Source organism: Hyperoodon ampullatus (genome assembly GCF_949752795.1).
Source record: "Hyperoodon ampullatus genome assembly, chromosome: 4".
In the NCBI taxonomy this organism is placed as follows: Eukaryota; Metazoa; Chordata; class Mammalia; order Artiodactyla; family Ziphiidae; genus Hyperoodon; species Hyperoodon ampullatus.
Window position 1 is genome coordinate 31,027,693 of NC_136917.1, and position 23,242 is coordinate 31,050,934.

The following is a 23,242-nucleotide window of genomic DNA, read 5'->3' on the forward strand; positions in this document are numbered from 1 at the left end:
AGGGGCCTTAGGAGCAGGGAAGGGGGAGCAGAGCTGGGTGGAGGAGGGGGCTGGGGTCCTGGCCGTTACCCAAGGTCTCCAAGTCCCAGAGGTGCTGCCAGGTCTCCCTGCACGGGGCCCCCCTCCCTCAGCCTCGCTGAGCGTGTGGATTCAGGGGCAGGTTGGTGAGGGTTGGGTGGGGGGCCGGGTGTCCTCCTACGGCACCACCTTCCCCCAAATCGAACCAGTCCTCTGAGAGCCAGTGAATTTTCTGTTTGCAGAGCCTGTGCATTCACACAGCCTTCCTTTTATAGCAACGCTCGTCTCTCCCCACACACACTGCACACGGCTCCCCCCGGGGGCGCACAACACAGCTCGCAGGCGGGCCGTGGAGCGGAGCCAGCCCACTCCATGACCAAGGCCTCACAGCACCAGCCCCGTGGTGTCCAAAGTGCACATGCTGATGGTGGGACGGAGGGACCAGGCCAGAGAGGTTTGGGGCTGCGGGTGTGGTCACAGTACCAGAAGGCCGTGCCAGTTCTTCGAGACAACCTCCAGGGCTGGCTGAGGGCACCCCATCCAGGCTCCCTACCAGGCTAAGTCCATTCCATGGCCCCCAGAGTCTCCTCAAGTCAAGGGAAAGAAGGGTGGTCTTGGCTGTTCCTGGAGCAAGGGGGATGGATTATGCCTTGGTCCTCCAGAGTGTACATCTGGGTGTTTTGCAGCCCTGGGCAGCTGTTAAGAGTGTGCAGAGGGCTTCCCTGGTGGCGCAGTGGTTGAGAGTCCGCCTGCCGATGCAGGGGATGCGGGTTCATGCCCCGGTCTGGGAAGATCCCACATGCCGTGGAGCGGCTGGGCCCGTGAGCCATGGCCACTGAGCCTGTGCGTCCAAAGCCTGTGCTCCACAACGGGAGAGGCCACAACAGTGAGGGGCCCATGTACCACAAAAAAAAAAAAAAAAAAAGAGTGTGCAGAAGTCAGCCCTGGGTTCAAATTCTAGCCTGGCTAGAAGCCAGCTATAGGCACGTCACTCAACCTGCCTGGACCCGAGTCCCCTGGCCTGTAGAATGAGGATGCTAACAGGGTCCTGAAAAGAGAACAGACCCAGTACAGGAGGAGCTACCTCAGCACGCTGCTTGGCATGCAGTAAGCGCTCAATAATAGCTTTTATTAATACCATGGGCTCAGAGACAGGGAGGAGTGAGAAAGCAAGGGGAGGGCCTGGGAGGGGGGGGCTTCAGGAGGGACCAGGGGGAGGTGGCAGGAGGGCCAATGAGGGGTGGAGGTGGTGACAGAGGGAGGGGCGCGCTGACTTGAACTGGGGCCTGGGCTGGGGGCGGGAGGGAGCCTGTCTGCGCTCTCCCCGCCATGGAAGGAGCCTCGCATCCTGGACACAGCAGCCATTGTCGCTCTTCAGTCTCTGTCTCCGGAGCAGGCCGCGCAGGGCATATTGGTATGCAGCGTCCACCTCATGGGCCCAGGAAAGCCCGCAGGCCCGGAGCCCGAGGAGGGGCTCAACACTTAGGGGGGCGGGCGGCGGGGGAGTGAGAATGGCCAGAGGACAGGGGAGGGAGGGAAAGCGTGACGGGGGTCCCCGAACCCGGGAGCGGACATGACACTCATGCTCGGCGGCAGAAGAATAGCAGAGCCACCTACACGCTGGGGGCGGAGAGGCGGGCGTCCTCTTCCCACCCAGGCTTTAGAGTCGGGGGCCAGCCGGGCCGGTGAGTTACGGAGAGAGGACAGGGCGGGATAAAGGCACGAAGTGGGGCTCCGGCCTGGCCAGGAGGAAAGAAGGGAGGGGTCTGAGGGGGGAGGGGTTGGACTTCTCCTGACGCCCTCCCCCCTCGGGCTGCGAGCTCGGGGGCAGGATCCTGAGCGCGGTCCAGGCCCGGCGGCGCCCCGTCGGATCGGCCCCGGGAGAGAGACCCCGCGGAGGGCCGGCCGAGGGCGCCGCACCGCTCAGACCAGCGCGTAGTCGAACTGCCCGCGCTCGAGCGCCTCCTTGTGGTCGGTCCAGGACGAGGCGGGCATGCGGCTGTAGGGGTCGAGCAGGATACGCACGCAGCGAACCATCAGCAGCACCAGCACCACGAGCAGGCACAGCACGAAGGCGAACACGGTGCGCTGCTCCGCATCCAGGCCCGCGCCCACCGGGGGCCCCGTCGATGGCGGCAGCGGCTCGGGGGACAGAGTCCACGTCGCGCTCATGGCTCACATCGCCGCGCGCCCTGCGGAGGAGGGGGCCCGCCCGGGAGGCAGGGATGAAGCTGCGCCTTCCCGCGCCCCCGCGTCGTCCCCACCCGCCGCCCCCCACTACCCTGCCGAGCCTCAGCCCCCGCCCGCGCCTTTGTCCCCTGGCTACGCCCATGCCTGGCCCGCGGGCACCCAACTCCGGGCGTGCGCGCAGGTGGGGACGCTAAGAGCAAGGAGAGGAAACCCCGACCCGGCCGGCCCGCGCACAACAGGTGCGAACGCGCGGCCCGGGCTGCGTGGTGGGGGGCGAGACCCGGTTCCCCCACCCCGCTCCCTTTGTTCTTGCGTCCTGGGGACCCCCCTCCCCCACCGCCCGCGCCCCCGCCCCGCCGCGCCCCTCACCCTGGCCTCGACCGGGACCGGGACCAAGCGGCCGGCAGCCGCGCTCTCTTCCGGGACCCGCACCCGCTCCTGGTCTCTCCCCGGTGGCCGCGGCGGCGGCCCGGACTCTGCCCACCCCACCCGCCCCTGGAGCGGCGGAGACCGAGGCAGGCGAGCTCCGCGCCAGCCGGGCCGCCGCGGCTGTTCCCATGGCGACGGGGGCGGGGCCGCCGCGGGGGGCGGAGGCTGCGCAGGGAGCGGCGCTCGGGCCCGCGACCCCGCCCCGTCCTCCGGGAGAACAGGGCCCCGCCCAGAGGCGCCGGGGAGACCACCGGCCCCATAGAACCGTCAGCACCGAGGGCCTTGCCCTTCCACCCCCACAGGCACCCCCTCCAAACCACCCAGCCCGACTTAAGCTCCCACAGCCCCATTCTCCTCTGCAACCGACCCCTCAGACTCCCTGTTTGGGGGATCCCAGTGTCCCCAAAACTCATACAGGCGCTTAAGGTCCTCCAGCCTCGGGGACCCCAACCCTCAAGCGACCCCACCCAGGTCACTGAAAACCTCCGTAGCTTTTCCAGTCTCCTTCCTCCCCCCCTCCCCCGGCCCGACAACATACTCAGGGTGGGCAGGGTCCCGTCCAGGTGAGTCCTCCTCCTGCTTGAGTTCCTTCAGTGACCATGACCGCTGCCCCATGACCACTGGGCTGCCCCCCCCAGTCCCAGCTCCCCCCACCCCAGTGACAGACACCTTGGACTACCCAGGTTGCTCTCCTGCACTTTGTTGTTTTATTATTTCCAAATCTCTGCGTATGTATAGGATAATAATAAGGGCACTGTTAAAAAAAAAAAAAAAAGGCTGAAACGGCCTGGTTGATGTGGCCAGTGGGCCCAGGCCGCACCACTGGGTCCTGGGAGGGTACCCCTGGGCTGGGGGCCTCTGGGCACTGCCCGTGGCCTGGGTGCCCGGGGCCCGAGCAGCCCCCATGGGGCAGAGGGGCGGCGCTGGGGCTGGCGTTGTGCACAGCAGCCCCTCCCCTCCCCGCCGCATCCCGCTAGCTCTGCAGCAGTCCTGGCACGGCGGGGGCACAGCTGACAGTCTTGTCCCCAGAGGTCCAGTTGCTGCAGGTGGACACCAGTCCCCCGTGTGTCTGCAGTGACGATCCAGCCCCGAGGCCCTAGTCGTGGCTGCTGCGCTCAGAGGACCTGCTCTGTGCTGGAGGCGGAGATGTCCAAGAGCCGCCAGGCCGCATAAGGGTTGAGCTCGCCCTGGTCTCGGCAGAGAGCCCACACGCACAGCATTCGCAGTACCTTGTCCTGCAGAATCAGGGAAGGGTGAGGGCTGGAGGCAGGGTGTGAGCCCGGCACCCACTCCAGGACGAGTGCAGGGCACGGAGAGAGACACTGCCAGGTCAGGGCACTGGGAGGGACCAGGGAGTGGTGCTGCGGGGTCGGCCTGGGTCTGGGGTCCAGAGCAGAGGCAGGGACAGAGGCTGTAACTCAGGACTTGGTCAAACCGGAGAGATAAGCTACCCTCCGCCAGGCCCAGCTCAAAGTGCTGCCCTGCCACGCCGCATCCCCTCTCAACTGGCCTCACTGCGTGTTCCCGCCCCATCCCCTCCCCCGCTCACTCACCGGGTCACCCTCGACCACCTCGCCTTTGGGATTCTTGATCACCATCACCAGCTGGGCCTGGAAGGTGATGATCAGCACAGGGCCCTGCTCCATCATCTTGCCCATGGCCAACTGCAGGGGCGGGGGGGAGGGGCACGACAGGGCAGGCAGGCCTGAGAATGGTCCCCAGCCCCTTCGCTGCCGCTCCCCGCTCCAGGTGCAGACCCCTGCTTCAGCACCCCAGGGCTGCCACCTCCCACTGGCCCGGGCGGGCACGTCCCAATTGTGAGGCAGAATGTGAACCACTGAGGACCCACACAGGCTCCCCGGACTGAGGCTGTGCAGGCACGTAATGGCCTCTCAGAGCCGGCTGTCTTGCGCACAGGTGTGGGTGTGCCTTCAGCTCCCCACGGGGAGGAAATCGAGGCGATCGTGGCAGAGCAGACCAGTGGGGGGCCTGAGCGGTCCTGACAAAGCCTCCCCAGTGAAGGTGCAGGGATAGCCCTGGCTTCAGGGGCCTCAGGGGACCCTGGCCTGGGCAACAGCACCCCCTGGGCCACCACTTGCCTGAGAATTCCTGACAGCAAGACTGTGGAAACCTTCCACTGAAAGGGACCCTGGAGGCCATTTAATCCAAGCACTAGAACTCCTCCAGGGAGGGGGAGCCCAACCCTCCCAGCTGAGCGCAATTCAGAGAAGCACCCCTGCCCACCCTGGGGTCCACCTGGCCCCCCGGAAGAGGCACTCACATCGATGTTGTCGATGTCCAGGATGCGGGAGTGGAACTGGAGGCCCAGCGCCTTGGCCTGCTGGATCGGGTGGGCCAACTGGCTGTAGGTCTGCAACAAGAAGCCAGACACAACCGTATGGCTGGCCACCTGTGCGTGCGAGCCACGCCAAGGCACTGCACCGCAGGGGAGCCGGGGGGCTGCTGCGGTGTCTCAGGAAGCTCCCTGTGGGCGAGCTCACCATGGGGTTTCAGGATTTCAGCTCTTGTACCTTCCAGAAATGGCTCCCGGCTCCTGGGTGTGTGGCGCCAGGAGTGGCAGATGCCAGGAGCATGGGTCCAAGCAGGGAGGCTGGTGCCACCCGTTGGCTGGCTCGAATCACACACTGCCCTCTCATTATAAAGACAGCACCATATCAACACTATTGAAAGCGGTATTAATCAGCGAGGCCGGTAATTCTCTGGGAACGCGATCTGGAATACACTCCCAGAGGTAAGTCGAGGCCTCTCTGGCTGACCCTGAACATTCCCACGTTCACCTCACTGTGAATCTTGGCCTGGAACCAAACGCTTTTTCTAGGATTCATCCTACCCCATGGCTGCTCTGGGGTGAACTGCCCGGGTCTACCGCCTTGTCACTGACCAGCCCCTGTGGGCGGGTCTCGGCCACTGGCAGCCTGTTCCTCTTACGGGGGCAGTGGTGCCCCAAATGACACCCTAACCCTCTTGTGCCTGCTCCCAGGCCTGGGACACAGGAGCCAGCAGCCTTGTATCTCAACAAGCAACCATGACAGAAGGCATTCCAACAGCACCCACTCTTTATGGAAGTAACTGACTGATCCACCAAGTGAAAAAAAAAAAAAAAAAAGGGGCCAATCTGACTTCTTGTGTGGTTTTCTTAAAGATGACATTTTCAAAACACCCCTGTGTGAGTGGCTGCAACTTCAGCTGCGTTTCCAGGGGCACCAGCAGCAGCTTGCTGGCAAAGGTAACCAGCCACATCCTAATGGTCCCCAAGTAAAAAAAAAACAAAAAACAAAAAAAAAAACCCCAAACCACTTATAAATGCCCGCTGGATTAGTCACCGTGCAGGGGAGTATTTAACAAGAAAACCTGACATCTTCTCCTCTGCTTTTTCAAGTTGTTTGTGAGCTGGGTACAGAATAAAATCAGCCAAAAGAGACTCTGGATTGCTCAGTATCAAGAAGCTGGTGGGGGAGGGAGCAGGGGGAACAAACGCGGTGAAGACACAGGTCAGGGAGTGAGCAGGGTGGGGTGAGGTGGCCTGATGACGGGGATGGGGAGGCTGCCAGGAAGGGGCAGTGCAGACAGCATGCTCCCAAGGACGCCTGAGCCGCCGCCATGCAGCCCAGCAGGCCTGTGGCCCGGGGCCCAGAGCCCCGACTCCAGGAAGCAGCCGGGCCTCGTCAGGACACACGGCTCTTCCCGGGGGGGAATCTATCAATGTCTGTTTGGATGTGTTTGAGGATCTTGCAATGAGAACAGCTAATGAATACATCCAGCGCTGCATGTGCTGGAGCGCTGCCCTTGTGTCCCCGAAGCATCCTCACGACCCCCATGAGATGAGCCCGATGATGTAACTCCGGCCCAGGGAAGGGAGGCTGTGGGGCCTCAAACCCCACTTGCCAGCCAGCACCCACGACCCCCGTGCACTGAGGGAATATCGAATGCACCCCCCGGGTTATCTGCCGTCCCTTTCCGCCCACCCCGACCCCTGGGCCCCCAGCCTGTAGCCACCCCCGCCCCTGACACCCCGCCCTTCTCGGAATGAGCCACCCAAGCAGATCTCCTCTGAACTGTGATTTCTTCTTAGGCCTAAATAAGGGGGGAAAGCAAGCAAGCACTTACAGCTTCGTAGCACCAGTCTTTGAGAATGTCGAGCTCTCCAGAAATCATGGCCTAAAAAGGGAAAGACAAAAAAAAAAAAAAAGTGTGAGAATGAGAGTGGGCTTTTGAGGCAGGTAAACTCTGGAGAATGTTCTCCAGTTAGAACGTTTCCTCTGCAGACCCCCCGCCCCAGCCTCCGGGTCCTAATCTGGGGAAGGGAGACCGGGCCAGGCTGCAGCAGTGGGAGCAGAGCCCCCGCAAGTGACAACGGGGCAGCCCAGGCTGGGTCCCAACGGCCTGCTGGAAGGAAAAGGAAGGTGGCAGCGTTTGGGGCTCTCGCCCTGGCCGGGAAACCGACCCAAGGAGGCCAGGCAGGGCATTCTACCTCCCCTGGGGACGAAGAAGCCTTAGACAGCCAGGTCCACGCGGGACGGGGCAGAGGGGGAGTGCAGGGGAGGGTTCCCAGGGTGTAAATGAGAGAAGCTTCCACAGGAACCCAGAGACAGGGCTGGATCTGGGGAGGGAGAGGGTGGGTTTTGGGGGGAGTGGGGTGGTGAGATGCTGGTGGGAAACCACAGGGAATCTGGGGGCTGAGACAATCTCAGCCCAGAAGATTCTGCCCATGCTTGGGCTGCTGCTTTGGGGAAATGCTACACTTTCACCTCCTCCCAACCCTGCCAAGTGTCCTGAGGGACCTGGGAACTCGGAGGAGGGAGTGGGGGCCAGGGGGAGGCGGTGCGGGAGGAAGGGACGGACATTCACACGGGGCTGGACGGGCTGCCTGCGGTCCCACTAAGGCCGTGCCAACGGCCCCTGGCTTGGCTGGGCTGCAGGATGCCTAGGCTCCAGCCCCAGCTTGGGGGTGCCTAGAGGAGCGTGACCTTGAGCAAGTCGCCTCCTCCTCGTTTATGTGCCAAAAGGAGAGGCGAGAAGACCAGAAGATGGGCTTCAGGGTTCCCAGAGAGGAAAGGCCCCTGGGCTGCTGTGCTGGTCCCGCCTCCCTGCCCTGAGTCATGCGCTGCCCCCGCGCCCTTGAAGCAGCAGCCGGCTTCTCCCAACTCCTGAAGGGCCCCTGGCCCCTGGGAGACAAACACCTGGCCCCTGGCAGCTTCAAGGGAACAATGTCAGGAAGAGAGCTCGAGGGAAACAAGCCACAGGGCTCCAGGCTCCAGTGGGTGAGAAACTCAGTCCCTGGGGCAGACACACCCCATGGGCGAGGCAAGAATGGTCAGGGCACCAGCCCAGGGACCAGCGGGGGCTGCAGGAGACCGCAGCGGCCTGGCTTTCTCGAGCTGCTTGACTAACAAGGGCTGGCCGTGTGGGGTGCTCAGGCCTCTGTCAACACTGGAGCCACCTCTCCACTCAGAAGCCCCATCCACAGCCAAGCGACCCTGCCAGAACTCTCCACGGGGCCACGGCCCTGCCAGCCGCACACGCACCTCCAGGACATTGGGGATGATGTCGTGCTCACACTGCTGCAGGAAGCGGTCCTTGTCGAAGGCGGGGTCCACCCGCAGGATCTCCGTGAGAACCTCTGACATCTCCGTCTTTGAGAACAGGCCCCCTGGGGCAGCAGAGCCAGGAGTGGGGTGAGGGCCCGGGACCCCCTCCCACCACCGGCTTGGGCTGTTGGGGGACGGTCCCGGGGCAGCCCACTCACCCAGCAAGTCTGTGACCTTGTCTGTCAGCACGCGGGACGCCCGTATGAAAGCATTGTCGCTTTCGTCATACTTCATCTTCATCTCGAATAATCCTGTGGCGGGTGGCGGATGGGGTCAGGGGCCCCTTCCGGAGAGACACACCCACTCCATCGCAGCCCCCTCCGAGCCTGCTGGCTGACTCTGGGAGGCTGCAGAGACCCCTCCGGCAGGGGCTGAGGGGAGCCGAGTGAACGCCGGGCGCCGCCCCTGCTGGCTGCGGCTTTCGCTACCGAGGGAACACAGGCCTTTGGACATCCTCAGTGTCCAGGCCAAGTTCTGGTTCTTGGCCTCAGTGTGTCGAGGCCAAGTTCACATGGGGGGGTGGCTGGCACGTGCACCTGGCTGCCTCACAACGATACCAGCTCCAGCCAAAGTGGTGGCCCAGCCCTGACGGCGGTAGCCCACCGCCCAAGAGGTACTGGGCGCTTCCCCTCAGGCCGCCTGAGGCCTGCGCTCCACTGCTCACTCGCTGGGCAACGCTGTGGGAGTGACTGGTCCTCTCTGACCCCGGCCTCCTGCTCTGTCTTGTGCCCGGTCCTCGGGGAGCACTGGTAAGTGTTTGTCACCGGCCTGCCGCCAGGCGGTTCTCTGAGACGGGGACACTCACGATTAAACACCACGTTGTTGTCCCTGAAGTCCTTCCACTGCTGATACCACTTGGAGTCCTTGTGCAGCACGACCCCCAGGGCCTCCCTGGGGAAGATCGGGGAAGCCAGTGAGCGCAGCCCGGGAGCCGCTCCGCGCACGGGGAGAGGGGGCAGCAGGACGGTGTGATGACCCCGGCCTCTTGCCTCCTCTTTCCCCCTTCCTGCCACCCTGCCCTTCCCCTCCCAGTCCTCTCAGGGTGCCTGGGAACCTCGGGCACAAAGAAACCCCACAAACGGACTTGGGTAGGAACCCTCTGCGGGTCCTGGGAAACGGACAGCAGTGCAGGTGCTGCAAAGGGAGGTGGTGAGAGGGGGGCCCCTTGGCAGGTCTGGTACCTACTCATTGGCCTCAAACACTTTCTCTTCCTTGAATTTCTCTCCCGAGAACTCCTTCCTTTTCCTGAGCCGCTCGGGCCGCCGGTAGGGCCCGGTCTGCCCCAGGACGCTCTCGTCGATCTCCTTCTTGACGGACTCCACGCCCTGCAGAGCACAGCCGGCCATGTGGGAGCTGGGGCTCCCCAACACCCCAGACCAGCAGCTGTGGACCCACCCCGGGGCCACGCCTCCCAGGTCTCAAGGTCACGTGACTCGCAGGTGCAGGGCAAGGACACGCCCAAGCCTCGGGGGGAGACACAGGCAAGAGGCAGAGGGGAGACCCCAGCTCTGACTTCTGCCCCCACCCACCCCCCACCAAGAGCTGCCCCCAGACGACCCTCATATTCTGAGGCCGATTCCACACTCTAGCTGGAAACATTCCTTCACGTGGGCCAGAAACCGGACGGGCGTCCTGAGAGCTGCCTCTGCCTCACCACCTCCATCCGAGCTGACCCAGCCTCTGGATCCCACCTCCGCAAACCTCTGGAGCCCATTTCCCTCCTGGCTCCATCACCCAAGACACTCTCCGGCCTCCTCTGAGCTGCTGCCGGAATCCTCACTGGGAGGCTATGCTTTCAGGATGAACCTAAACTCCCCCGCACGGCCTCCAGGACCCTCTGGTGTCCCTGCCACCACTCTGGCCACACCTAGCTGGGTGGGGCGCCCCGAGCTGGTGATGCCCACTCCCCTGGCCTGGCGCCTCCCCCGAGCGTTCCTCTGTCATGTGTTACTTGGAACTGCCTGCCCCTTCCCTGTCCCCATTCCTGTCCCGGGATCCTCTGAGAGCAAGAACTCAGACCTTCTCTCCTGAGGCCCCATGGCCAGTAGAGGGCCCAGCGCGTGGTAAGCGGTATTTACGGAATGAATTCAGGACCTCAAGTGACCCAGAGCCTGACAGTCTCTGGGTTCTGGACGTGAGCTAAGGGTGTCAGCAGCTGACATCGGGTTGGAGGCTCTTGGTTTGTTAACATGTAGCTCCCTAGGGGCTGTGACTTGCCCGAGGCTGCTCAGCCAGGATTGGCTGAGGCCTGGTGTGCCCTGCAGCCCTCGGTGAGGCCTCTGTGGGGCTGAGCCCAGAGCGCCCGCAGGCACGAGCCCCAGCCCAGCTCACCTGGGAGAGGGCTTTGAAGGCGGCGGTCCTGCCAAGCTTCTCCCCACCTTTGGACACAGACTCAGCCGACTGCTTGGCGGTCTTGGCTGCTTCTTCCACACCCTCCTTGATTTTCCGGCCAAGGTCACTTTTACTGACTTCGTCAAAACTCTACTGAGACAGAGAAGAGGAAGGTGTTGGCATGGCACCCGGTGGGGGCCTGCAGGAGCTCCCCCCGAGCTAACAGCAGACTCAGCCTCCAGAGGGCGGGAGCAGGTGTCCTGAGCCCATCTGGCTCATGGAGCCGAGACTGGGGTGCACATGCCCCAGAAGGCTGCCTATGATTTCTGGAGCACTGGACCCTAGGGCTCCGGCCTGTAACAGGCAGGAAGGACAGCACAGGAGCAGCAGCCCCGGGGTCAGGACGAAGGGGAGGTAGGTGAGGCCAGCGCATCGAGGCAAAGCCCTGCCCCTCTCTCCAGCCCAGGAGAAGCAACAAAAAGAAAGTCTCCCAGGCCCTCTAGGAGTCTCACTCCCACCTCTACTCTCCCAGGGGCGGAGCGTGCAGTGTCCCAGACTCCTTCTAGCCTAAGGCAGGAAGAAAAACATCCTCATTTCACCCTCCTCCTGTTCTTGCTTGTAGTTCAGAGGCTTCTAACTTAAGCGGTGACTCGCAGGCCAATGGGTTAGTCTGAGCTCTCCCTCCTTCCCAAAGGCATTCTGGACTTTGATTCCGGAAGCCTCCCGACCAGGCAGCCTCCCCCGCCTGCTCACCCCCGGCTGCCCCCAGCACTGCTCCCCGACTCCTCCACCAGAGGTGAGGGACAGATGGGCTCCGGAGGCCCTAAGGGGCCTTGGGGGTCCGGAGGCCATTACCTCCTTCACAGTGCCGGTCATCTCCCCCAGCTTCTTCCTGATCACCTCGCCCGTCCGCATGGTTTCTGATTCGATGGTTCTCTAGGGTAAAGGATGTTGTATCTTTGTGTTGCGACACACAATCTAAAGAAGCGTTTTCTCAGAAGTCCCTTCCTTCCTCCCCAGACACACCCCGTTCTACCACTCCCTCAGCCTGTCTACCCGTCCCCTCCCGGCCCCCCAGGGTCCCTGGCTGTAGTCTGGGACAGGGACCCTCCTGAGCACAAAGCCCCAGGCCCCGCATCTGTGTCTGGGCGGCAGGGGGTGATCTTGCCCATATGCTCACCAGTGATACACTGGGGGCGGCGCGGGGCATTCTCAGCGTTCTCCTGCCCCTCTCTGCCCCCTCCCCATCACCCGGCCCCACGCTCGGCCTGCGCTGCCCCCGGACGACCCCTCGGCTCACTCCTCTTCCTTAATGAAAAGGAAGGGTGATCTCCCACAGGGTCAAATCCCTCACAGGTAGTTATATCCAAGTGAGTGACTTGGGGAGACTCACGGGGAACAGGCGTCGCCCATGGCCTGGGAGGGGCGCCAACAGAACAAAACCTCCGAGGGGCCTGGGGCAAATGCCCACAACCCCAGGCTCAGCTGCCCACGGGTGAGATGGGGGTGCCACCAGGCAGAGCCCTCACGGGCAGACAAATAAAGGGTGCCAAGCCCATCCACTGGCGGGCGCCTGGCAGCTACTCCGTGAGAGACGGCGGCAGTGATTAATATAATAATTACACCAGCCCCGCAACTCACTTTCTACCCATTTCAGTCAGAGGCCCTGAGGAGCAGCGCATCTCAAACCTAGTGGCCGAGGGACCCGTGGAGATGCAGATTCTGACGCAGCAGGTCGAGAGGGCTCTGAAACCCCGTCAGTGCTGCTGGGCCGTGTGTAGAGAAGGCTGCAGTCTCACGGCTGAACTGGAAGGCTGGGGGCCTGCTCCTGTCCCCTCACTCCCCGGCCGCCCCAGCACTGCCCTGGGAGGGAATTCCTGGCTCTGAGAGCAAGAGTGACTGCCCAGGGAGACGCAAAGCAAAGGGGACTCACGTATTTCCTTCTGGCTTCCTGGAGCGCATCTGACTCTTCCAGCTTCCTGGCCTCGTCTCGGAACTTTTTTATACTTTCTTTCATTTCTTTGTTTTTGGCTAATTCTTGTTTGATGTTATCTAGCAAGCCGGAGAGAAAGCCTTTCCTGTTTCCAGAAGAATAGGATTTGGACTAGAAAGAATGCAAAAGAAACGAAGAATTTTTTCATTTTCTCCTTTCTGTTGATATAGGTTTAACAATCCGCACGGCGTGGCCAAAAATAAATAAATAAATAAAAATTTAAAAATAAATAAAAACAATATCTGGGGAATTCCCTGGCGGTCCAGTGGTTAGGACTCTGCGCTTTCACTGCCGAGGGCCCGGGTTCAATCACTGGTTGGGGCACTAGGATCCTGCAAGCTGCTCGGTGCGGCCAAAAACAACGACGAAAAACAAAACAAAGCAAAACAAAAACCAAAAAAACCCCACAATGAATAGTTATCTCTTTTAGAAGAGTATAACAGACAAAGTAAAAAGCCACCAGGCGGTAAACTGTGGGACAAGATATTATTCAGCAAGAAAAAGAAATGAGTTATCACGCCATGAAAAAAATACAAGAGGAGTCACATGACATGTTATATCAATTACATCGCGATTCAAAAAAGAAACAAAACAAGATGTGAAGGAACCTTAAGGGCGTATCACTAAAGGAGAGAGGCCAATCTGCAAAGGCTACAGGCTGTAGGATTCCAACTCTAAGGTCCTGGAAAAGGTGATACTATGCAGACAAGGAAAAGGCCAGTGGTTGCCAGGGGCTGGAGGAGGGGAGGGAGGGTGGACAGAGCACAGAGGATTTTTACCCCAATGAAACTACTCTGTAACCATACTGTCAACGGTAGATACATTACACATTTGTTCAAACCCATAAAATGCAACACAGAGAGTGAACCCAATGTCAACCACAGACTAAAGTCAATAATAATGTGTCAATACTGGCTCATCAGTTTTAACAAATGTACCGCCCTAACTGCAAGATGTACAACCGGGGAAGACTGCGTGCCCGGTGGGAGGAGAGGGGGACGGGAGGTTGATGGGCACGCCCTGTACTTTCCACTTGATACTCCTGTAAAACTAGAACTGCTCAAAAAAATAAAGTCTACTAAAAAACAAAAGAAAATGCCAGGCCCCTTCTCTCGCTGGGGTGAGAGAAACAGGCGCAGCTTGGAATCCTCATGGGGCCTCACACACGCCCATCCAAGGAAAAGGCCAACACCCAAAGGGACCCTCGTCCCAGGACTAGAGCTGAAAGGACTCTGTGGCCCCTTATTCCAGAAGAGCCGGCCCAGGCCCTACTCCAGGGGCTTCTGGGCCCAGGGTAACTTCTTCCTTTGGGGCCACTCCCGAGTCCCCAGCTGGGCTTTACATGTCACCCAAGGGCCTGGGGACTGGCACAAACCTCCCTCTCTTGGCCCACAGGATCACAGTCACCGAGAGCCGGAGCTCAGGGTCCCCCCTGCAGTCTCCACAGGAAAACCCAATGGAACACACCCAGAGGCCAGAAGACAGCGTGAGGCCCTGCTCCAGGCACTGCCCTACCCGAGACGCAGGCTTCGGGGTCAGACACAGCCGGCTGTAGATGCCTGCTTCGCCCCCTGTGTAACTACGTGCAGGCTCAGGAAAGAGAAAGCTTAAAGACTGACTGTGAGCCAGTCAAGTCACAGGGAAATAGCCGCACCTGCTCAGCTGCCCCCACCACTCCTGCCGGCGTGCGGGGTCTGCTGCAGCGGCAGGGGGTTCACCCTACAAGTTTCAGGGGTGACTGCCTCCCCGGTCCCCGTCCAGCCCCAGGGAGAGCAGCAGCAAGTCTGGGCGCTGCCCCACAGGTGCGGTGGCCCAGCCTGGTAACAGCAGGCTGCTGTCTGGTCCAGATGTGCCCTGACCAGCCTTTCTCCAGGGGAAATCCAAGTTCTAAGACTGTCAGGGACTGCACCAGCTCACGGCAGCCCCATGTCTCACTCCAGGGCTGCAAACTGGGGGTGAGGGCGGGGCTGGACAACTAAGGGGAAGCGCCAAAGGGCATGTCCCAAGCCCACAACAGCCCCAGGACAGGATCTGGGAGATAAAGCATGCTGAGGCTAGAGGGCTGAGATGAGACTCAGAAGGGAAGCGAGGGTGTGGGCTGCCTGAGCATGTGGATTTGGAGACTGTGAGATTTCAGGCCTTCTTCCCCATGGTGGTGAGGCACCAACAGAAACGTGGTTGAAGAGGAATGACAGGGAAGGCAAAAAAGCTCTAGAAAATGCTCTCTGTGAGGAACAACATAAAGAGTAAGGGAGGGGCTTCCCTGGTGGCGCAGTGGTTGAGAGTCCGCCTGCCGATGCAGGGGACACGGGTTCGTGCCCCGGTCCGGGAAGGTCCCACATGCCGCGGAGTGGCTGGGCCCGTGAGCCACGGCCGCTGAGCCTGTGCGTCCAGAGCCTGTGCTCTGCAACGGGAGAGGCCATAGCAGTGAGAGGCCCGCGTACGGCAAAAAAAAAAAAAAAAAAGAGTAAGGGAGATATGGCCTGGGGAAACCCAGCTCCAGGAGATGGATGGGTGACTCTGCTCAAATGCCCAGAGGGCTGTCACCCAGCAGAGGGCACAGACTTGCTTAGTGAAGGACCCACAGGTGGGAGCCACCGGGAGGTGGATTTCAGCTCAGTTAGAGGAATGCCCTTCTAGCCAGCAGAGCTGAGACATGCTACTTTGTGTGAGGCAGGAGCCCTAATCCTAACAGTGTCAAGCACTTCCCGGGATACGAAGAGGACCAGGCCCACTGGGCTCTGTAACTCCGGAAGACCTTGGATGTGGAATGCCTGCCATTCAGACACCCCCAGCAGTGTGGACAGCATCCTGCAGCCCTCTCTCCTGTCAACGAGGTCTGATTTTCACACCTCCCCCTCCTGCCGGCTTGCTTATATCCTGAGTCACTCACCAGGGTCAGCTCTCCACTCGGCCGGGGCATCTGATAGGTACCATGGGGTAGTGGCACTAGGTTGTGGCTGGAAAGAAAATGGACTCCACCTCCAAGGCATCTCTAATTGAGGGAGAAGAGAGAAAGATCCATTTAGACTAGAGGGTGATGAGGAAGTAGGGCACGCTAAAAGAGCAGGGGTCGTCTTAGATTCATTTGACAATTTTTATCACATGTCTGCTGCATGCTAGATGCTTGACCATCTTCCCAAATTCTGAGAAGCCAGTGGAATCTGGTGGAAAGAGAAAACGCTTGATTTGCACATCCGGAGCCCATACCTACCCTCCTGCCTCTGAACGTGGGGGAAACTGATGGGTCCTACGAAATGCCAACCTATGGTGGAAGAAGGCTAAATATGACAGTCTGGCTGGACACCTTAGTCTGAAAATGGGCAGGCTAAGACTCGACGCTGGTGGCAAGCAGTCTTCTCTCACCAGCCCACCCTACTTCTGTCAGCCTTGGAGGACCAGAGGCCCGGGCTTCAAGGGGTAAACACTGCTAACTTGTCCCAGGCACAACCCTGGAATAAAGCTACCATGTCCTGGTCCAGGGTTGAGATGTGAGCAGAGCAACTTAGGGGTGTCACCTGGGCAAAGATGCTGCTAACCTCATGTGTAGCACCTCTTTGGTAAGCATTTCTTCTCCTACAAAATGATGAACTTAAAGCTCCATGAGGGGGCTTCCCTGGTGGCGCAGTGGTTGAGAGTCCGCCTGCCAATGCAGGGGACACGGGTTCGTGCCCCGGTCCGGGAAGATCCCACATGCCGCGGAGCAGCTGGGCCCGTGAGCCATGGCCACTGAGCCTGCGTGTCCAGAGCCTGTGCTCCGCAACAGGAGAGGCCACAACAGGGAGAGGCCCGCGTAAAACAAAAAACAAACAAAAAAAAGCTCCATGAGGGAAGCTCCATGCAGGTCCTGTTCAATGCTACACCTTAGCACCCAGCACGGAGCTAGGTACACTGATGTCAACGACCTGATAGAACCACTCTTTCATTTCCACATCCCCTGGGCCCTTCCTCTCCCCATTCCATGCTTCCTGTCTCCAGTCACTCTAAGCAACACCCCGAACTTACACAGATGCCACACTCTCCTATAGCTACTCAAGAGTAACTCTTGGGAGTTTAACTAACTTGTTTTACTCCTCTGAATGCCTACACCCATTGATCCTGGAGCCACTGACTTCAGCAACAGCCTGAAAGAGAAGTGGATGGTTGTCTCACTGGGGAGAAAAATCCCCCAACAGGACCAAACCTGAGGGTGGTTCTCCTTGGGACGTGCCCAAATCCAAACACGTGTACATTCAACCTTTAAAACCTGCCTCAAAAGACAAGCAAGCCCAGAAAAAAAAGCTCAGTCCTGAGTCAAAAACACCATCTTTCTCCTGACACTCAGATTCCTGGGAGATATTTTCCTTCCTCCAGAGTCTGGCTCTGGAGTCAGACTGACCTGAGCTTTGGACCAGGTCAGCCACCCCAGTCAACTCTTGAGACCGTGCGCAGCTTGCTTAACAATTCTGAGTTCCCAGCTTCCTACCCTGTGAAACAGCGACAAACAGCTGCAACGTGAGTACTATTCTCTGAAGCCGCTTTACACGCCTTGACCCCCAGGGCATCTATGAGCCCAGGCTCTTAGCCAGGGCGACAACTACCTCCCACACTTTCAGAGGATTAAGAGAGGCGATGCAGGAAATGCTCCCGGTAGGGGGACGTGGCATATAAAGGTGAGCTGTGACTGTCACGGTTTTTTGCCTTTTCCTCGCTACTTTTTCTCCACTGAGCACCACGGACACCATTCACTCCTCGGTACACATGGGGTCAGCCAGGAAGTGAGGGGCGATCCGCTCCCGGCCCGGCACGCCCGGCCCCCGCCCTCAGGCCTCGCTTCGGTACCCACGTTCCGAGGCCTCGCTCCGGGGCCCCCGCCCCGGCCTCGGCTGACCCAGCGACCAAACTCCTAGCCTCTCGCCGAGCTCAGGGAAGGGCCGAAGGGATCAAAGGCCTGGGGAGAACGAGGCTCTGGAGGTCACGGGTCCGGAGCTCCCTAAGCCCGCCCCCCCCGGCCCAGCACTCTGCTCACCCGCGGGCAGCGGCACCAGCCTCCCCGTAGCGCCGCCGCCGCCGCCGCCATACTGGAAGATCCCGTGTGACCTTCTCGCGGCGTTATCCGATGGCGTCATCCGCCGCGTCGTCCTAGTACGGCCTGGGCCTGGGAAAAGCTAGACATGAGGGTGGGGTTTGTGGGAGGGAAAGGCCTATCACTGGACAGGGCTCCCAAGGAGGGCGGGGCCGTAGAGGGAAATCCACAACGGGGGCGTGGTCTCGTGGTGGGCGTGTATTCCTAGAGAGCTAGGCCTCTGATAGGGCAGAATTTCGGAAGAGCGGGGACTGTGACTGGATATGACCTGGGGGGCGGGTACTCCTGTGAGGCAGAGACGTAGGGTTGGACAAAACAGCGAGGGGGCGGATCCTGAGGGTGTGGATTCTGTCGCGAGCGGTGATTTTCCGACTGGCAGCTCGGGGTTCGCGTGGCCGGAAGAACGGGTAAACAGAGCGACCCACACCGACGCACCAGCCCAATAGCCACTGACTCTGGCTCTCACTGACAATGATGGACAATGACCAACAGACGGGCAAGTGAGTTGCTTCACGAGCAAGGGCGAATGAGCCCACTTTTGTACAGCACTTTGGGAAGGCGCCTGTTGGTTTTGGTCCAGAAAAGGAACGGGAAGCTGAGACCTGGCTGGGGGTGGACTACTCCTCCCTCCATCGATTCAGTGTGAATTGATACACCTGGCCCTGAAGAAGCTGAAGCTTCTGTCATGTCAGCACCCAGATACTATTTTCCATTTGGAGAATGCCGCCACCAAGTGGCGGTACCTTGACATGGCCATGCAATCTGAGGCTGGGGAGGGGTGGTGGGCTGGTACCGTGGGGAGGGTTAATGTATGTTGCCTTTGCCCTATTGAAACCTTTTGCATTAGTAAACTGTGATAAGGTCTATGGGACTTGAAAGGGAGGCAACATACATTCCCTGGCTTCAGGATTGGACAGATCTGCGTTTTCTGTAACTCAGGACCTCCACCTCGAGGGATGAAGGCTTCCACTCGGCTTTGTTTGAAATGTCTTTACTGGAAGAGGAGCAAACTAGTTAAGAGGTTGGGATATACAGGTTTGTTGTTGAGAAGAAGGTCTGGGCTTCTTAGTTGTAGTTGAAACCGTGGAGTTGGACAAGGGCACCCAGGGGGAGTATGTCAGAGGGGCACATCAAAGCCCCATAGTCAAATGGAGGAAGAAGAGCCCTTAAAGGAGACTGGGAAGGATTGGTCAGCAGGTCAGAAGAGGATCTAGAGGGCCTTGGAGAAGGCAGGTAGAGTAAACAGTGCTAAATGTTGCAGAGAACTCAAGCAAGGCAGACCGGGCCAGAGCTCTATCTATCGTCCTTTTCATTTTGTAATATGGAGGAGGTCCCTGGGGAGACAGGCTAGAGGGTTTTGGCTGAATGGTGGCTGTGGAAGCCAGATTTCAGTGGGCTGAGATTTTTTCTTTTCTTTTTTTTTTTTTTTTTTACAGAGGTGTGCTGGAGCCAGCTTGTACTGCCTGGCAAGAGCCAACTATCAAATTTTCAGGAATTTTGGAGGCAGTTGTTAAACACAGCCATTATTTAAAAATTGATTGTATAAACTTACGATCAACTGGATTATATTAAAACAAAGGTAATAAATACTTAAAACTCAGCACTTCTTAATTATGTTACTATCTATGCTACTGAGGTTATTTGCATATATCACATCTGTAGGCTGGAAATACCATATTATATGCAGTGCATCTCTTATGCATTTTGTCTTTAATGACACCACATTAATAGCCTGAAATTGGCCATGGTGGGAGTATTTAGACAATAGGAATTGAAAAACACTACAGATCGGTAGCTTTCTGGTTTGTTTGGAGGGCCAGTTATTAAATATTTAACCACCACATAGAGAGGGAGAACAGAGATGCCTCCAAGGAATCTTTGCTGTGCTTAGAAGGTGAAATGGTGACAGCTGGAGGGACATATGGGGTAGAGTGAGGGTGGTTTGTGTGTTATTCCCACCTTTTTATTTTGAAAATTTTCAAAGCTACAAAAAAGTTGCAAGAATACTATAATGAACACTCATATACCCTTCACCTAGATTCATTTTACTACATTTGCTTTAGCATTCTTTCTCTATGTATATGCAAACAAACATATATATGCAAACAACTATATATGTGTTGTCAAACTCAAGGTTGTGTGCCCAAGGAACAGTGAGGCAAACAAACCGAAACATTGGACTTTGGAGCAGAGAAAGGTTAATTAGTTGAAGAGGCACCAACCTGGAAGATGGGAGACCTAGACTCATCTCAAATCCATCTTGCTGGCTGGCTGGGAGCACAAGGTTTTTGTTTTTACTGAAGTATAGTTAATTTACAGTATTGTGTTACTTTCAGATGTACAGCTAAGTGATTCAATTATCTACATATATGTATATGTGTAATTATTAAATTTTTTTTTCCATTATAGTTTGTTACAAGACATTGGAAATAGTTCCCTGTGCTATACAGTAGGTCCTTGCTGTTTATCTATTTTATATATAGTGGTGTGTATCTGTTAATCCCATACTCCCAATTTATCCCTCCCCCCTTCCCCTTTGGTAAACATAAGTTTGTTTTCTATGTGTGTGAGTCTGTTTCTGTTTTGTAAATAAGTTCATTTGTACTATTTTTTAGATTCCACATATAAGTGACATCATATGGTATTTGCCTTTCTCTTTCTGACTTGCTTCACTTAGTAAGCTTTTCTCTAGGCCCTTCCATGTTGCTGCAAATGGCATTATTTCATTCTTTTTTATGACTGAGTAATATTCCATTACTTATTATATATACCATTATATATACCACATCTTCTTTATCCATTCATCTGTTGATGGGCACTTAGGTTGCCTCCATGTCTTGGCTATTATAAATAGTGCTGCTCTGAACATTGGGGTGCATGTATCTTTTCAAATTAGAGCTTTTGTCTTTTCTGGATATATGCCCAGGAGTGGGATTGCTGGATCATATGGCAACTCTATTTTTAGTTTTTTAAGGAACCTCTATACTGTTCTCCATAGTGGCTGCACCAATTTACATTCCCACCAAAGTGTAGGAGGGTTCCCTTTTCTCCACACCCTCTCCAGCATTTGTTATTTGTAGACTTTCTAATGATGGCCATTCTGACCAGTGTGAGGTGGTACCTCATTGTAGTTTTGATTTCCACTTCTCTAATAATTAGCGATGTTGAGCATCTTTTCATGTGCCTGTTGGCCATCTGTTTGCCTTCTTTGGAGAAATGTCTGTTTAGGTCTTCTTAAAGGCAAAAAAAGGTAAAAGGGAAGGGGTCTTTGTGATTTCAGCTCCCTGATAAGACCTCAGTTGCAGACTTACCAGCTTCGTCTTGTGACTTGGTGTGTCATTGGTGATTGTGATTGATCTACATGTTCCTGTAAAGCCTACTAGTAAATCATGGTCTGTTGTTGAAGCCACCAGTGGGTGTGGTGTTTTGTTATAGCTGCCCTAGCTGACTAAGACAGTCTGTTCTCACGGATCAGTAGACGAACCCCAGGCTGCCTGGAAACCTTCCCAATGCTGTCCAGTGAGTGTGTGTTACAGTGGGCTGGGCACAGTCAACAGCAAGGCCAGGAGTAGGACATGGACCGAGGCAGTGGGGAGCCACCCTCCAGAGGAGCATCCAGAAAGCCCGTTCTTGGAAGTGTGTACATGGTGTCCCCGGAAGGGCAAAATTTTGGACTAAGATGATCACAGAAAGACTCTTTGTATTACTCATCTACTGCTCTGTAACAAGTTACCCAAAATGTAACGGCTTAACAGAGAGTAGGATGGTGGTTGCCAGGGACTGGGGGGTAGATACACAAGATGTGTGAATTCCAGAGCTCTCTTATACAGCCAGCTTGGTGTCTACAGTTAATAGTCTTGTACTGTGCACTTAAAACATTTCTTAAGAGGGTAGATCCCAGTAAGACAGAGAAAGAGAAATATCATATGATATCACTTATATGCAGAATCTAAAAAAAAGTGATACAAATGAACTTATTTACAAAACAGAAACAGACTCACAGACTTAGAGAACGAACTTATGGTTACCAGGGGGGAAGGGTGGGGGGTAGGGATAGATAGCGAGTTTGGGATTGACACAAAAAAATTGTAAATCACTATATTGTACACCTGTAACTTATATGATATTGTACATCAACTATACATCAATAAAAAAGAAAGTGAAAAAAAAAAGAGGGTAGATCTCATCATCCCCATGCCCCGCAAAACAAACAAACAAATAAAACAAACAAACAAAAAACCACACACAGTGCTTCCCTGGTGGCACAGTGGTTGAGAGTCCGCCTGCAGATGCGGGGGACACGGGTTCGTGCCCCGGTCCGGGAAGATCCCACATGCCACGGAGCGGCTGGGCCCGTGAGCCATGGCCGCTGAGCCTGCGCGTCCGGAGCCTGTGCTCCGCAACGGGAGAGGCCACAGCAGTGAGAGTCCCGCGTACCGCAAAAAAAAAAAAAAAAAAAACAAAAAACCCACAAAACAAAGGGACACATAGAAAACTTTGGAAATGATGGACATGTTCGTAACCTTGATTGTGGTGACGGGGTCTGTGTGCAGATGCCCCAACTCATCAAATTGTATACATTGAATATGTGCAGGTTGTGTATATCAATGGTACCTCAGTAAAGCTGTGTGTCCTCACATGGTGGAAGGGGCAAGCAATCTCTCTGGGGCCTCTTTTATAAAGGTACTGGGGCACTTTGATAAGAAGCATCCAGAAGTTTGCCCCCCTAGGCCCAACTGGGGGAAGGTTCTGCTCCAAGGTCACTCACGTGGCTGTTCGCAGGATTCAGTCCCTTGCTGGCTGATGGATGAAGGGCCTCCATTTCCCACCGACTGTTGCCTGGCGACCCTCTTCAGTTTCTGCTTCCATTATGGCAGTCGGCTCCCATCCGAGGGTGCAAGAGAGGGCCAGCAAGACAGTCTTTTGTAACCAAATCTTGGCTGTGACATCCCACCACATTTGTCATATTCTGTTAGTTAAAAGGGACTCACTAGGTCCTGCCCACCGTCAAGGGGACAGGATCAGACCAGAGCGTGATTATAGGAGGTAGGGGTCCTGGAGGCTACTTTAGAGGCTGTCCCCCACCTACACGCTTCGTAAGTGTTAGAGCAATTTGATTCTATGGCCTGGGGAGGCCAAGACTGAGGGCTAACTCAAATGTTATTTGTTACAGTTGTACCAAACAGAACCTGGGGCAGAAAAAGGACATTAGGGGAAATCTGAGAAAATCTGAATAAAGCATGGACTTCAGTTCATTATAATCTATCGGTATCAGTTCCTTAATTGTAACAAATGTCTCCTACCAGTCTAAGATATTGTTAATAGGGGAAATGGTGTCTGTGTCATTATTTTTTATGAATAGATGCATAATTTTAATGTATTCGCCTTACTAGTCTCAATATAGGCATTAACGTAAAAAAAAAATAATTAGGGACCATTCTTCGTTTTCTGTTGGGTTTTTTTTTCGTAACATAAAACTTTATTTTTTAGAGTTTTAGGCTCATAGCAAAATTGGGCAGAAAGTCCAGGGAGTTCCCATATAATCCCTGCCCCCCAGCCGCCCCACACAGCCTCCCCGCCACTGTCAACATTGGCACCAGAGTGGTG

General features: G+C 56.7%; 2 protein-coding genes and 1 long non-coding RNA gene across 5 annotated transcripts; 1 reads left to right on the top strand and 2 right to left on the bottom strand.

The window, feature by feature from the left end:
* Nucleotides 1-1,941: 1,941 nt before the first annotated feature.
* On the bottom strand, nucleotides 1,942-2,190 carry CTXN1 (cortexin 1; the record flags this gene model as incomplete). The annotated part of the gene is made up of 1 exon (XM_079702291.1): nucleotides 1,942-2,190. The coding sequence occupies one exon, from the start codon at nucleotides 2,188-2,190 to the stop codon at nucleotides 1,942-1,944; it is 249 nt and encodes an 82-aa protein (XP_079558417.1).
* Nucleotides 2,191-3,320: 1,130 nt separating this feature from the next.
* On the bottom strand, nucleotides 3,321-22,516 carry TIMM44 (translocase of inner mitochondrial membrane 44). Of its 3 annotated transcripts, XM_079701807.1 has the most exons (14): nucleotides 22,404-22,516; nucleotides 17,579-17,707; nucleotides 15,464-15,565; nucleotides 12,511-12,681; nucleotides 11,433-11,513; nucleotides 10,578-10,727; nucleotides 9,432-9,571; nucleotides 9,052-9,137; nucleotides 8,405-8,497; nucleotides 8,184-8,308; nucleotides 6,766-6,816; nucleotides 4,919-5,008; nucleotides 4,191-4,301; nucleotides 3,321-3,872 (listed from the first exon to the last, which is right to left on the bottom strand). In XM_079701807.1, exons 2-14 carry the CDS (start codon nucleotides 17,627-17,629, stop codon nucleotides 3,753-3,755), a joined length of 1,371 nt encoding a protein of 456 aa, XP_079557933.1. In that variant the 5' UTR covers nucleotides 17,630-17,707; nucleotides 22,404-22,516; the 3' UTR covers nucleotides 3,321-3,752. The 3 variants fall into 3 exon arrangements, with proteins under 3 accessions (XP_079557933.1, XP_079557934.1, XP_079557935.1); XM_079701808.1 differs by lacking the exon at nucleotides 11,433-11,513; XM_079701809.1 differs by lacking the exon at nucleotides 8,184-8,308 and having other exon boundaries at nucleotides 3,734-3,872.
* Nucleotides 18,033-19,112, top strand: LOC307052852. The gene is made up of 2 exons (XR_013810877.1): nucleotides 18,033-18,135; nucleotides 19,072-19,112. It is a non-coding gene; the product is annotated as an uncharacterized lncRNA (long non-coding RNA).
* Nucleotides 22,517-23,242: the final 726 nt, after the last annotated feature.